Source organism: Sparus aurata, chromosome 4 (genome assembly GCF_900880675.1).
Source record: "Sparus aurata chromosome 4, fSpaAur1.1, whole genome shotgun sequence".
NCBI classification, from domain to species: Eukaryota; Metazoa; Chordata; class Actinopteri; order Spariformes; family Sparidae; genus Sparus; species Sparus aurata.
The window spans coordinates 10087067-10103225 of NC_044190.1; the positions used below are offsets into that span (position 1 = coordinate 10087067).

At 41.9% G+C, this 16159-nt stretch overlaps 1 protein-coding gene across 4 annotated transcripts in view; it reads right to left on the reverse strand.

Annotated features, from left to right (window-relative positions):
* ntrk3b (neurotrophic tyrosine kinase, receptor, type 3b) overlaps window positions 1–16159 on the reverse strand; it is a 189345-nt gene that overhangs the window by 89486 nt on the left and 83700 nt on the right. For all 4 annotated transcript variants that reach the window (XM_030414473.1, XM_030414472.1, XM_030414471.1 and 1 more), the window contains exons 5-7: window positions 5609–5763; window positions 4841–4983; window positions 2137–2278 (exon numbers count right to left, since the gene is read on the reverse strand). In XM_030414473.1, coding sequence (XP_030270333.1) covers window positions 2137–2278; window positions 4841–4983; window positions 5609–5763 — 440 coding nt within the window. The remainder of the gene's footprint in view (window positions 1–2136; window positions 2279–4840; window positions 4984–5608; window positions 5764–16159) is intronic.

A 16159-nucleotide genomic window follows, 5' to 3' on the forward strand; every position in this document is an offset into this window, starting at 1 on the left:
GTCTAGGTCCTACCTCCTGTTCTCAGTGGCGGTTCTAGACCAGTTTTAATAGGGGGGCCAGGTTGGGGCCGGCTTTTTTGTTAGGGGGCACATACAACCCAGAAAAAGGATAAATCCCTCATTCAGACAAAACAGTGTTTACAATTTCAGCAATTGTGATTGGGTAGCAAACTGCTGAGACACTTTATTTCTGCCTTTCCCTTCAGAACAAAATCATTGCAAGAAATCTGTCATTGTATTATTGATGCAGACTCACTGTCAGGGGGGCCACAGGGGGGTCCAGACTCAGAGTTACGGGGGCACTGGCCCCTGTTGCCCCCCCCCCCCAGAACCGCCCCTGCCTGTTCTTATGTGTTTTTAAGCGTAGGCAACATAAACACCACCTAAACATGCATTATCTGTGTGTGTGCGTCACACAGACACACGGTGACACGGTGAACGTCCTCCTGATCATTTTAAATCTGATATCCACTTGACTCTGGTGCTGTTTTGCTCTTCCCTAACTCCTAGAAAGATACTGGCAGAATGCTCAACTGTGTTCACAAGGTCGTCACTTGGTCACGTGTTGTATCAGAGATATTCTGTGAAAACAGTAAGAGCGGCCTGAAACGAACCGAAACAACGAACCGAAAGTTGCTAAAACCTTCTCATTACAGTCAACACAGAAATATTGGTTATGGCAGCTTTAAGGTCAGGAAAGCTCACAACTTTGGTCATAGACTGAAAAAGCCCTTCAAGTTAGGATTAACCTTTCAATGTTCAAGTAAAACAAAAATATTTCCCGAGCCCTTGAGTTGGCTGTACAAACACATAGTGTGTGTGCTGTAGGAGAAAATGTGAAGAAAGTTTTGCAGATCCAAAATCTCACACTGAACTGTTATCAAGGTCAGTGAACATGAACATCGCTATAATCCTTGCTGTAGAGGCTACAAGTTGACGTTATATTAATCATGACTTGGTGTTTGCAGTGTAACACTGTGGTTAAACTATCTGCTCCCTCTAACCCCTTTAAATACACATACACATAGATAAAGGGGGTGGACTGTCTGTAAACCAATGTCAGTGTACCCTCCTCTCCTCATTAGTTGGCCAGAGCTAGCACAGTGATATTCACACTTTTATTACTATTTACCATAATTGGATCAGCTGATAATACACAGATGCAGTCAGAAAGACTCCTCAGTGGAGAATGTGAAGATTCCTCTCTTTGGATTTTCCTGAATTTAGCTAGAAGGATTTAAAGACTCCTTCACAGTTTGTACAGCCGTCACAGACCACAGTTAACTGCAGCCAAAGCTGAGACAAAGCAAGGTACACTGCAGTAACTACACTTGATGCAGTTTGCTTTGGTTTTTGGAGCACTGCAACTGTGTTTTTCTTCTAAGCAAGGGAGAGATTGTACTTGGAGAATTTGTCACAATTCAACTCAATTTTGACCCATATTGTAGAAACTGCACTTTGGATTTGTAGGACAGCTGTGCAGCTTTAAGATTTCATTAACTCCAAGGTGATTTTTTCCCATCATCCTCATGATTAAGTCAATTGTAAATCCATATTTAGAGCTGTTTTAGAAAATCTTCCTGAATCCCCCAAGCTGGTTTGCATCTTTGTTATTTTTTTCAGCCCTGGTGTTTCTGCACACCCGTTATTAATCTTGTGTTTAAATAAAATGACTAGAAAAAGTCAAAAATGAAGGGTATTATAACTCAGTGTTAATTCATTTCACATTCAAAATCACATTTTGGCATAAAGAGCCCGTCTTGTTACACTATTACACAGCTATTATCTTTGAGGATAACATAAACACCTATGTAAATTAGGAAATTAATTAAACAAGTTAGTCAGAGCCTTCACGTAGCACATGGGCAGAATGAATATGAACCCTGAATCTTAAAACAACACAGGGAATAATCTTTTCAAGGGAATCATTTTTAGTTATTAAAATGCAAATCTAAGCGGTGATATACACACAGCAGAAGCAGTTTCTCCAGAAGGAAAAACCTGCAGTATGACTTTAAAATGTTTGTCGTGAGTTACTGCATCCATTAAGGCTTGGATGTAGCCCTCGCCACACAGCTGCCCACAGTTCACGGACAGAGAATCACTATATTTTACCATGGGAGAAATCCAACTCACACTGAACGTTGATCTGGATGGAGGAGTTGGTCATCCCCACCACGTTCTCCGCAATGCAGGTCAGCTGGAAGTTGTTGTCGTCTCGGCTCATGTTGAAGAGAGCCAGGTTGATGGAGTGGATGTTGGGCCAGTAGACATTTGACTGGGAACAGAATGAGATACACAGATGGAGAAAAGATAAATATTTATGTAAGTGAAGGATATATAGCGTTTAGGATTATATAACTCATGTGCATTATGCAAGAATTGGAATCTTGCCTAATTTGTACTCAAACAACAAATAGTAGGCAGCTTTTCACAAGAATAGCTGCTAGCTGCTGCTGACTGTAGCTACCCATTAAAAGTTAGCTTTTATTACTTCTTCAATGTTTCTACAATTCTTACATATCTCACCCTTTAAACGTTGAATTACCTTGATAAAAATGGATGTTCAATAGTGATTGATGAAATAAAACAGACTAAAATGAAGGAGTGCACACTACCTGCAGTGGTCCAGTCTGATTTTACTACTGAGGGACTTGAACCACAGCAGGAACGTAGAGAGTGACATTTCGTACATTTTGGTATTTATCGGACAGAGCGGTGCGCAGCTTTCCACTGTTAAGTAGCCAAACACAATGCTTGTGCTCCCCCTCTTGTCCTCAGCTTGCCAGGTTCCCCAACGCTTCACTCATCCCGATGAGCTACAGTGTCTGTCTACCCTAAAACATCAAGCCTGAGGCTGAGGTAACTTTCATCTGTAAAGTCACTGCCAGCATTAAAGACACAGATGACAAATTCAGCCACACAGCAATTTTAGAAACGGCTGCTCTCTCCCTCCTGCTGTTTATCTCTGCTGTTGTTATTGCTGTAGCATCCCCGGGGCCTGTCTCGGGGAGCCAGATTAGCGGGTTAGCCGGCTCACTGTGGGTTCAACCAAGGCCTCTCAGTCTCACAAAAGTAGCTTATTTAGAACAGGGGTAGATGATCATGGTAACCTATGCTGCACAGCTAATCCCACAGCTACACAGTAGGTTAAGGCCTTATTCCTAATATGTGAATAACCGAGGTAGCTTAACTTGGATCTGTTGTCATAGCAACACATCCTAAGGCCTGAACCTGCAAAGGCCAAGGCTAATTCGGTTAGCTTGATGGCAATTGTGAGTTTTAAAGGTTAAAACTATGATACAAACATGATTTAAGGGTAGAGAATGCACATTACGATATGCCTAGGTGTGATGAAGTAAACAAATCAATTAAAAGTGCACTTGAAAAAAAATAATAATTCAAATAAATTGTAAACTGGCTGGATGAGAATAACGTTAATGCAGAGTAGACAAATTGTCACTGGTTTATTTTCAAAGTAAGACTTTACACAGACATGTGTCGAGCATATAAAATACATAAGATTGTTAATAACTTTGCTGATGACCTCTTGTCAAATAACAGTGACACTTGGTTACCCCCTGTCATGTTTCAGATGTCTTCAGATGTCAGTATTGATGATTTTCCTCCATGCTTGGTGTCATTTACATAATTGGTTTAAGAGGTCTAATTATCCAAAATGAATCCAATTAGTCAGAAATATGAATATACATTTATGGAGAGGAACTTTTCTTTCTGCTCTCGTAAATCAACCCATCACCCTCCAGATTGAAGTTGTAACTCACTGGAAAGGGCCAACCTCTACCCTGGGAACCACTGGAGTAACTTCATATACAGTTTCAACCTCCTCGTCCTCAGTCTGCTTGAAGAGTAACATGCTACAAACACACTGCCATCAGCGCCATTACTACATGTATTTACAGCAAGTAGATCTAGCTTAAAATACTTCTATACTTTTACTTAAAGGTGCACTACGAAGTTTTGGGGAAGAGATTTTATTCAGTAGAGAAATATCTTCATTGGCTTTAATTTTTTTATGCCTGAAAAACTAAATGAACCAACCCTCTTTGGTCACATGACTGAATAAACTGAATAAACTAATTGACCCTAAACGACAGCACAATTTATACTGTTTAACTCTGTTAATACATGGCGGACTCTGCCACCTTTGTAGCTTCAAACAGTGTTCTGAGGGCATTATTTTCCTTTGAGAACAGCTTGTTCAATACATTGTAGAAAAAAAATCTATATTTCAGAGTCTGTATTATTACCTCATTAATATTATAAATGTAAAAAAATAATTAAAAATTTGATCTCCGAAACTACACAGTGCCCCTTTAAAAGTCAACCTGTACCAGCCTTATTTTACACAGTCGCATTAGTGCTTTTACTGACCTATGGGAGTATTTCTTCTTCTATGTCTGATAATTAGATTTTAGCCTGCATTAGTTAGAGTAAGCCACACTTAAAAAAAAACAGGGCCTTACGCAAGAGTCAAAAGTCCACATTCATTAAACTTCTGGACAAGAAGACAACAAAGTGACTCAGTGGATCTCAAAGGAGCAATGTGAACCCTGTGAAGTGTGTGTTTATCAGCAGTGTTAGGGGTGTTAGACATCAGTTGACTCAAAGTGGGCTAAATGTGACTGCTAATGGTCCAAAAAAAGGAAAGAATATATGTCACATGTCTGGGTGCTTTGGTGTCATTTTCATTAATTACTATTCTGTCATTTCTCTAGTTTCTGTGTGAAGCTCTAAAACATCATGATGACAGTGAATTCACAGGTGTGTGTGTGTGTGTGTGTGTGTGTGTGTGTGTGCGTGCATGTTTGTGTCTGACCTGGTGTGTGTTGATGGAGTGCAGGCCGCCGACAGTCCAGTCCACCTCAGGCAGCGGTGATCCGGATCCATTGCAGCTCACCGTCACGTTGTCGCCCTCTATCACCTGGATGCTGCTGTGGCTCACACTGATCTCCGGCAAATCTGAAAACACGCACATTCAAACACACACACACACACACAGGGTGTATGTTTATGTTAATACACACCTGTCACCGCCTGTGTCTACATATTTTCACACCAAATCAATTAATCACTTTTCATTACTGCAACAAAATGAGTACAAAGTAGGAAATGGGATTCACATCTACAGAAACACACTCACACACGCACACGCACACGCACACACGCACGCACACACACACACACACACGGTGTCACACACTTTAGATGTCACAGGGATGAGTCACCACCAGGAGATAATACTGCAGAGTCTACAGCCTCTGTCAGAATCAACACACAGCTCCTCACATCAGATTCACCCTCTGAACTCTGTCACACCTCCTCCCCTTCCCGCCTCCACTCTTCTCCCTGCTCCTCTTCTATTTCCTCCATTTCACCTTTAACCATTTCCTTCCTTCTCCTGCTTTTCGTGTCTACTTCCGTCATCTTCACCCTCTACTTTTTTCCTTCTCCTCCTCTCCATCCCTCTCCTCCCCTCCCTCGCTGGCTCCCTCTCCCTTCTGCTGCTTCCTTTTTTCTTTTCCTCTTTTTTAAATTCAGATCACACCCTCCTCCTCCACCTCCTCCTCCTCCTCCCCATTCTTACCACAGTTTTGGATGTACATGTGTTGCAGTCTTATTTTGGAGTCTCCATTCTTGCAGTACAGCTGCTGTGTGTTGAGCCCGGCCTCTCCTTTCTGCTGCCAAAGCTGGATCCAGCGGATATCACAGCCGCAGTCGAACACCACGCCGTCCAGGCGCCTGAAACACAATTAGGAAAAAAAAACCTGATCAACACAATAACACTAGTGTAACCACAAGGGATTTAAAGCAAAGCACTGTTCGTATTTGTTCATGTCAGAAAAATATCTCGGGCCATTATTTATAAACTGGATGTTGTGTAGATCATGTGAGCTGCCACGGTTTATAATGAAAAAAAAATGAGGAAGCTATTGACGAAGCACCGGCCATGTCAGCTCATTGGCCACATTACATAATCATTTTTTAAATGGATGTTCATGCTGTCTCAAAATGTCCAAATAAAGAACAGCTGGTCTGAAGTGTCCATGATAAAAAGGTACAGGGCTACTGCCAAAATATTCAAAAGCTCTCCTCGTTATTTTGCATTTTTGAGATGGTCCCTCACTCGAGTGCCTGCTACAATATTACATTATGATTTTAACATTGCGCTTTATTGAGCACTGAACAATAAATCCTGTATAACTGATGAGTAGAAATTAATGATAAACCTCACTGAGTGCCCTAAAATCCAACTTAAAGGAGACATATCATGTTTTTTTGGTTTGTTCCTGTCATTCCAAAATCTTGAAAGAGAAAAAGTCTGAACCGATGGACGCCCCCCTCTCCCACAGAAAACACTGCTCCTTAAACACCTCGTCAGTAGTCACGCCTTTAATTTATATTTAATCACACTACGTCTCTATGTCCCACCGTTGCATAATTCATGTCAAGCAGCTAGTTTGGCACGTATGAATAGATTTAGCACAGCTGCTCTGTTGTTGTTAGTGGTGCTGGGTCAGGCATGTGTGGGCTGACCAATCAGAGGAGACTGGGTATTTGGGAGGGGGTCCTTAAAGAGACAGCAGCTTAAACAGAGCATTTCAGACAGAGGGGGCGATACAGTGCCACAGCACATAAAAGCACCTTAAGCATGTAGACATATTCTAGTAGTAACACAAAACACAAGAATGGACCTGAAAATCAGCGTACGTCTCCTTTGGGACTTTCTACACCTCCATTGTTTCATTTGGTTGCATTTCAGGAAACCTGCATCCTGGGAAGTCGCGCTGCTAGCATGTACGGTTTGAATTGTTCATTCACTTAAGAGGCAAAATCTTAAGTTATAACTATTGATGAGTTATGAATCTAAGAAGTGTTGTGCTGCTTGTGGTAAATTGTGTCACTGAATGACAGGTCAGTCACACATAGTGTATTCGTATTCTTTTACACACCTACACACCCGTTTTCATGAAAGGACGCACAAATAATGGAAGCAGTGACATAAGTACACCAACATTATGCTTCATATCTTCCGCAACATAAATATCATGTAGCAGTGTGCAAGTGAAGGTCATCAGCCTCTTCAACAAATACTAAGATAATAATCAGCAAGACAACCAACCAGGTTGTGAGTTAATGTTGAACACGAGGGATTAAGATTAAGTGTATTTCCTGGGAGTTCTCGTCAAAATCTGATCCATTCTCCCCCCCAAAAAATATCTGCATAAAAGCAGGACGTCTTTGTGTACGTCTGTGTGCACCTGTGTTTTCATACCGAGGACTATAGTATGGACTGAAACAAAGACACATCCAGCCCGCGTAGCTAGTCTGACACTGAAAGCTTTTATTAATGCAACTGCAAGCGTGAACAAAGTGCACAATAAAAATATGCAGGCAGAGATCAGACTGTAGAGAGGCTTTCAACAGGTGGAACTGTCATATAACTTAATGTCCAATAATTATATGCCACCATTAGAACATGCTGTACCCGATGTATGATTTGATGGATGTATCAGGCAGGTTTTCTTTTTCTGTCACTCCACAAAGGTCTGCTCTGGTGGAGCACAGTGAAAACACAACGTCAGTCTAGTGTGATTACCAGGCTAACTCCACACATTAATAATCTCAGGTCAGCTATGAAAATGGTCAAACTAATAATGTTAGAGGATATGCTGACAACCAGAAGATTCTGTGCAGCTGGCAGTGTTTTTTTCTTTCAATTCAGAACACTATGTTCTTTTAAAGGTATGCTTTCACATCCACAGAGAAACGCACAAAGTCTATATAAGCCGTCAGACGTTCTTAAGGTTGTGATGTCATAGAACATAGTAAAGGTGTGTGTCCGCTGGGGTGTTTATGCTTCGCCCCCTTCAGCTTGACCAACATGGTCTACACCCTCCGACAACCACCCCAACTCTCACATGCTGCACCTGATTTGGTCTAATGCCATTTGTGGGTTGTTTTGATTTCAAACCAGACCGACGTGGCGGCTTCTTACGAAAATAGTGCACTGAAATGTGTTTCTGAAGACATTCTTAGGCGAGGAAAAAAGCTGCTGCTGAATCTGTTTTCATTTTAACTTTACAGTGGTTAGTTTTTATAGTTTCAGGTGTTCCTAGATGCAGCAAGTCGCGCTGGACTCACCAGATTTATATTTAGTAGTGTAGACCTCAACAAAAAGATAATGAGTAGCGAAATGCAACTTAAAATGCGACGCTGTGCTACCAGAATGCATTGCACAGCCGCTTGAATAGAAAAGGCATGGAAAGAGTACCAGTGCTGTGGACACTTTCCAGGAGCACTGCCCATAGTGAGGCAGAGGCAGAGCTGACATGTAAATATGTGGGCGGGGCCTGCTCAGGCCTGTAAGAGCTGTCCAATCAGAACAGACCGGCTTCTCTGGAGGGGGGACTTAAAGATACAGGAGCTAAAACAGAGGGTTCTAACAGAGGGTGAATAGAGGTGGAATAAGATTGGACAGTATTTCTTCGCAGTAAAGCAAATAAAAATGCGCTAGGAGACACACAAAATAAAAGTGTGAACCAGAAAATGAGCATAGTGCGGAACGTCTGAGAGGAACGGTTGTTCTACATCTACATAAGGTGAAGAATAACCCCTGATCATCTAATAAAAGCCTGTTTTTGTTTAATTGTCTGTATTCTGTAGTGAATTATACATTCAATTCTGATCAATTCTAGTCCTTTGGAGCTGACATGAACTTCAGTCTTCCACCAAGCTGCGCACACACTTCTCTGTTAGCAACAGCAAGAGAGGAAGCAATAACAGTCTTTGTCTGCACAAAAAGCAGCATTTCTGACAATAATCTCCTAATTAGCAACATTCTTCTGAAAATCAATCATAACAATATGAGTAACTATGAAAATCAGTATAAGTGGCTGCTCATTCAGAAGAGCCTGGCATATAGCATCACACTGCACTGATGTAGGACCGTGTTTTACAACAGCTGGATTTATCCAAATTAACGGATGAGAAGGAAAACAATGACAGCCTGCGCCGCGGCATTCAAATGTGAGGAGGTCAAAGGTCGCCGCAGTGTTCAGGCTATCAAGCTCAGGCTGTGCTAGTGGCAGGCAGGTGTGATTAGGCCCTCTGTGCATACATTTCACTCTCAGAGCAGCGTGCAGCGGAACGTCACATTATTCAACACTGTACTCCACCTCTGCATTTTGCATATGTCCAATTTGGAGGCTGTGATTGGCCAATTTTGTCAAGATGAATGCCTGTCCAAATGTCCTTGACAGAGGTCAATAAGATATTGCTGGATGCATGAATAATGCATGCGGTACGTCCACCGTGCCATATAAAGTAATGAGAATAGATTTCCTCAGGTGGATCTCGCTTATTATCAGGTGGTCAGTGGATCTGATACTGTAGTCAGAGCAGAGCCTTTTCATATTCACTCTGTGACAGGATTCTCATTGAGCTCACTCATATGCTGCAAGGAAGAGACATCTGCAAAGAAAAGCACATCTTTTCTCTCTTTTTAGCACATTATGGAGTAAAAACAACCCAAAACCCAAAAGGGAAAAAAATGTATTCTCCCTTCCTGTCGTCAATAACAGCAGTTAGTGTCTTGATTATAGGATCCTGATTAGGCAACACAAACATGTTTCTTCTCTGATGAGAGTTTCCATGCAAGATGAAGAAAATAAACCTTATACTTTTGAATGGAAGTAATTCAGCGACAACAAAGACGGAGCATTAAGATGCATTTGCAGATGTAGTTTCTGCTGCGAACAAGTGCGGCAAAATGATTTCTTCAGAATGCATCACACGGACCATTTACTGACAGCTACACAGGTATTATTTCAGGTGTATTATACTTTACCACTCACACAATGAAACAGGCAAATACAGTTTGTCCGTGTGCTGGATTTTACACATACATGAGTGGAATACCGGATGGCAAATAGAAATGATCTGTAAAATGTTACACTGTATAACTGATCAAAATAAACGCGACTAAACTTAACTAAGCTACAATAACTGCTCCTGCACTGCCTCTACTTTCCCTCTTATTAGCACCAGAGTACATTATTCTTTCCAGGAAATGTTTTGGGAAGTTATTAGGGAATCACTGACCCAAAAAATTAAGCTTCTTATTTGCCAACATGAAGGTCTAAATGGTGTTTCGAACGCCTTCCTACACGAGCAGTTGGAGTAAACACTGAAACTGTGATGGAGAAATGCTAAAAATACTGAGTCTTAAAATGCTGGAATGAGCCTAATTAGCACCCATCAATTTTAAGATTCAGAAATGATAGATCACACGGTGCACTGTAACAAAGCAACTACAGATTCCAGAATGCAGATTCATGTTGGATAAATGTGTGTGATCCTTATGTAGACTATGGAAACCACACGGTATAAATCACAGAGGAGTTCAGTCCACACACAGGTAGCTCCCTTCATGAATTTCACCGTTAGAGGTTCTCATTTAATGCTGAACAAGTCGAACCACGAGGGATCAAAGCTCACCAGCGCAGGGAGGCCCAGGCTTTCCCCCTTTATATTGTAATTATGTTAATTGTTAATAAGAACCACCACCTCCATACATTAGCCTCTATTCCTCTGGGCAGAGCTGATCAGGGCCAACATTCAGCGCTACAGATGCAGAAGAAAAGCAGGATATTGCACATCCGTGCAGTGTGCTAGGCCAACAGAACGCCAACGTGATCGTGATTTCTCAGCTGCACCATCTAAACATTACGAGACAACAAAAGAACCAAAAAGAACGTGCAGCAAACTGACGGCTGGAAGTTGATAAATGTCTGGAGGAGAGCAGATTAGACTTCGGAAAGAATAAAAGCAAACAGCAGTGTGACCCCAGATGCAGAGAGCTAACAGCGTGATGTTTCCTTGAAGCTGGCTAACGATCCACCCCGCTACTCCAGAGGAGAGCTAATGATCACCACCGGAGGCTGTTTTTCTGAGAAATGTACACACAGGTGCTTTGGCTGAGGAGCCGTGGATCACAAGCAACAATAAGCTATATACCGCATTGTTGCTCACACGCTTTGATCTCAGCTTGAATGCTCTGCTTCCTCTCCTTATACTGTTGTCAGGAATTATTTTAGGTTTTAAATCCTGTGTGTTTAATAAATCGCCTTCTTTGGCACATTTTACCAGCGTGCCACTGATCTGGGGTGTGACTGCAGGTTGTGTTTCCTGTGATTGCCTGGCTTTGTGGTAGTTCAGCAGAAAGATGTGTGCTTACCGTGCTCTTCTCGTCACGCTGTTAGTCCCTTCTACTACAATACAGCACACCCAGATGTTAATGCATATTAATAAGAAAAATAACGTGTGTGAATTTATCCTCACTGGTAAAAGGTAGTTATTTTTTCTGAGCTGCTGCTTCAGAGCAACAACAGCAGTTTTGTCCTGTACTTGATTTGGTTTCAATTCACACTCCTGCTAACATAACATTTGCCAAACCACCATAAATAATTTCCTCTTTACTGTGTGAAAATACTGACGTTAATGTCACTTCTAACAGGCAAACAAGAAAAAAACAGCTTTTTCCTGCATTTTGTTGGCTTACCCGGACGTTAGCATCGGCCAGCTCCCTCGACACAAGATGTTTTCCAATTGGGTTGTGTATTATTGCGTTAAATAAACTTTCTGGTAAACACGAGTTTATGGTACTTACGCATTTCTCTCAGAAAGATAATCACAAATAAACGCAGTCACTAGAAGGAAATAGCTAATGTTTAGGAACTACAGTGGCATGACTTCAATGTCAGCACAAGCTTGTATTACTCTATACTGTGCACACATTACTATAAATTGGTCGATCTCAAAGTTGGAGAGTTAGAGACTGAGAACAGTTTGCAACTAAAGTCAACCTGTGAAGACGAACACGTGAGTAGATGAGCCTCTGTGTTCTGAGACATGTTCTGGTATCCCTGCCCACTTTATCCAATCAGGACAAAGAACTCCATAAAGACGAGTCAGCTTTTTCTTACAAATAGCACCTTCAACCACAGACCCACTGGAATAACCCAAAGACGAGGGAACTATTACAATACATTTCCGTGTTTGAGGTCTCATTCCTTGCTTCACTCTTGTGTTCTGAAAGGATGAGACCATCAGGATGAATAGGGACATGTAGCTTTACCTTTAGCTTTACTATTAATGTCCCATAATTGTGTGTTCTGCATTTAAGACGTTTATAAAGACGATCCGCTGGAAACACTGAAAAGTCAGTTCAAAATGGAGTTCAACCAGCCAGAACTGGTTTTAGCATTAGCCTATGTTTAACTGACAACATCTGCGGTCTTTGACCAGAAGCCAGCATTTGGTTGCTATTGTGTGTCATAGAAAACCCATTGTTCCACATATTACTGTTCATTTCCAGTGGAACCAGTACTACAATAATATAAGATCGTCATAGTCGTAGCAACTATGGCGAAGGGCTGCGCTCAGTAATCAGTCAGTTCGCTCTTTTTTGATGGTATTTTGTGTTGCATGTTTTTTATCATATATCTTTATTTTTTTGGTCTCCATCTGTGGTGCAAACACTCATGGCTGTTGCGTTTCTGCACTGCATTTCCACGGATGGCCTGTCAATCAAAACAGTGCGTCCAGGACTGTCATTATTATTATAGTGTGGAAAAGAGATAATCTAGCTGTCACACCATCAGATTGGCTTGTCTCTAAGCAGCTGATTGACAGTTGGCCATCTATTCATAGGCGAAAGGCTGAAAAAGGCAGATGTAGCCTCAGTTTTGCTGCGTGTTTACCATACATCACTGCTGCAGTGCTGCTTTTCTTCTCGGTGAAATGTGAAATTATGCTCAGTTTTCATCGAACAGCAGGAGGTGGTGAGATTAGAGTTTTGAGAAAGAATAGTATAAATCAATCAGGGGGGAATAAATTTGGAAAAAACGGAGAGTTGACTCAACTGATGTCAAATTTAATACTCTTCTCATCAGCAAGAGCTTCTACAACATAAGCATTTCCCAGATCCTGCTAAATTTGCTTAACAGCTGCTTTTACCACACCACAGTTGGTGTGTGTCATTGCTTTACCACACTCCTGGCTGTCTCTGGACCGGCTCCATCGTCCTCATGCTATATCTTCTGCTTATGTCACGGATAAAGCAGTATGCCGCAAATAATAATAAATCACTGCTTTGTACCATCATTGCTTTTCTCTACGCTTGCAGCCACTTTGCCAGTCAGCGTCCCTGCAGGCTCGTTCTCCACACTACACTACAGCGTTTTGTGTCTGAGGAGTCAGACCTTAGTTTGGCTTATCGACAGCACCACCTGCACTGCAATCACGGAGAGGAGAAGGGACACCCGAGTCAGGTCAGGGGGGTCCAGGTAGGGAAAATGATCAAAGTGAGAATAAGGCAATTTCTTCAGAGTCAAAAGATTTGTGCAGGGACTCTTCAGACAGCTCTGGCAGAGGGATATTTTCAGAAGTACTAGATGTGTTTATTCGGCATGGACGATATGTTTATATGTGTCCTATATTCAGTATATTATTACAACCCTAATTCTAACTCAATTCAACCCTGCTTCCTGATTGATCACTCACTGAAAAGACGATGGAAAGTGAAAACTTGCAGTGACACCAGGCCATACTTCAAGTAAAAACAACTGATTTGCCAACCACATTTTCAACCCCTTCCTGGCTTTTGTTACCAGCTGATAATTTTACACGAAATGTGAGGAAATGCGCGAATTAATACTAAAATATCAATATACATCCTAGACAAATGTTTTAAAACTGTGAAACGCACGGGATCTGACCCAATGTCCTGCCAGATTTCCAGTGTCCATCATCATCACTTTTTCAGTCACTGTATGACTGGTATGTGGTGAAATGAGAAGAATTTATCAGACTCCCTACTTCTATGCAACTCACAATCTGGAAAGCAGCAGCAAAGCATTACGCTACAATTTGTGCTTCCCAACTTGAGAGTAATGTCAGGGGAAAATGGCGAATGTGTCAATTAACTTTATAGATTTTCTAATAAATGCTCATTATGAATTCTGATGCCAGCAACAAGTTGAAAGCAAGTTGGGACAGGGACAACAAAAGGCTGCTAGCATCCCACAGGTGAACAGGTTTATTGATAACAGGGGAAAGTGTGATGATTCAGCACGGAACCTTTACGAGCCTGTTATCGCCCAACAGGGCCCGCAGCAGTGTTTAAACAACATGAGTGACTACATACTGTACAGATACCTTGTTGTGATACGAGGTGACCAGACCCTGGAGCTGCCCAGTACAGAGACTTCAAGCTCCACTGTTACTGTCCAAATGCTTTGCTAGCAGCATCTTTCACAGGGAAGTCTGTTCTTTCACGTGTAAAGTTGGCAGTAAAGTTGAAGTAGTGCAATAATGGCTGCAGTTCTGGTGGGGAAGTTCCATCCTGGGGTTATTTTCTTCTCCACTGACAGAATTCAAGTTGTTATATGTCGCGTCACTACAAATACTTAAAACCCTCAATAGAAGTCATATTGTAGGTAGAGCGTGCAGATTGAAACAAAAGTCAAAGTACAAATTTGAATGTAATTGCAGCAAAGCTGGGTAAAGGCTAGAATAATGGGTGATGCTGCTTGTAGGATGACTGAAGGACCTCCTTTTCAGCTTGTAAGATCTTGGTGAGGAAATAAGCATCTGTAGTTTCCACTGCGATGTATTGTGCATGTCTAAAGCCCTTCCCAATTACAGGGAAAAAACACTAACCGTTTTTATATGGGGAGCAAGCCGCCAATTGGCCGTCCTTTTTGCGGATAGGTCCACGGATTTAGAGACAAGGCGGTAAACTGGAGGTCTGTTTTGGTCCGCCAATATGACGCCTTAGGAGGGTACACTTTTTCCACCTCCATTGCTATGTAAATCCGAGCCGTCGATGTGCTGGCCAATTTCGTGAGATGGGCGGAGGTGTCGATGATCTGCACTGTTGTGCGACCCACAGCCGGGGAGTTTTAAAACCAGGAAACAGCTGATCACAGCAGTCAGTCCATCACTTCATCCGCGGACATTAAGATGAACAACTGGACAGCCGCTGAGATCCAGGAGATGCTAGCGTGTCCTCGGTCTCTGTAGCTGTCTTCGTTGTCCGCTTGTTGCTGTAGCGGCAAGCTACTAACGGTCGCTACTTTCAAATAAAAAATAAATAAAAAATACCACCCCAGTGGTGGCCAAGTGGTGGCTTTTTGGAAAAGAAGGAATATTACACCTCCCTTTTAGATGGACAAGGCAGCACATTGCAGCCTTTACCTTGCTGCAAATGTGCCAACTTTTCTATCTGAAAGGGGCACCAGTTTTCTCTGGATAATAAAATCATATCTGTCAAGAAAGAGAATATTAATATAGAAGATAAAGGCCTTGTGTTGGTAATTTCACAAAAAAAAGTGTTTATCAGCAAAGGTTTCGTCCTTGTTTTCTCTACATAGATTCTAGGAGGCTGTTTTGATTTTGAGCTGTTGACCTCTTTAATTTCCAGGCCATTGCTGCCCCAATCTAATCTTTTTTTATTACGTTTGACATCTTAATACTCCCATTTGCTCTTGTAAGAAAGTCTATGATGTTGTTCAAGCGTAAGTGTAAATGTCATGTGTTACAGTTAGAGTTTGCCCTGAGTGCAACTGCGACGTAATAAAATGAAGGTTAAAAATGAGTAATTTACCTGTCGTGCAGCCTTTGGAAATGTAATGTTTAATTCATCCTAATCCACTGGCAGTCATATCAGAAGATTACAGGTTTGATCTATTCACATTTCATCCATATTCAAAGAAAAATCCATTTTGCAGTGAGAGGCGTAAATGTTTGACTTTGCGTCGGCTCCTGCTTCCAGAGAGCTTGGATTAAAGAGGCGCTAACAGAATAAAGGGATTGGGGATGCACGTTGCCTCAGGCAGATCGCTTCACTGGCTAAAGAAGGAGAATATTTCCTGCTTTTTGTTGACCAGACAGAATGAGCTTCCTCGAAGACGGCGGTGTCTGTGACTGCCTCTAACTCCGCTTCGAATAATCTCCAATAATATCACCCTGGAAGCCACAGCGGCAGATTTAGCATTTAGCCGCCACATTCCCCCCACTGCTGTTCTCAGGCTTTGGATTGGCTGCGCCGCCTATGCAGCACACTGCTGCAGTA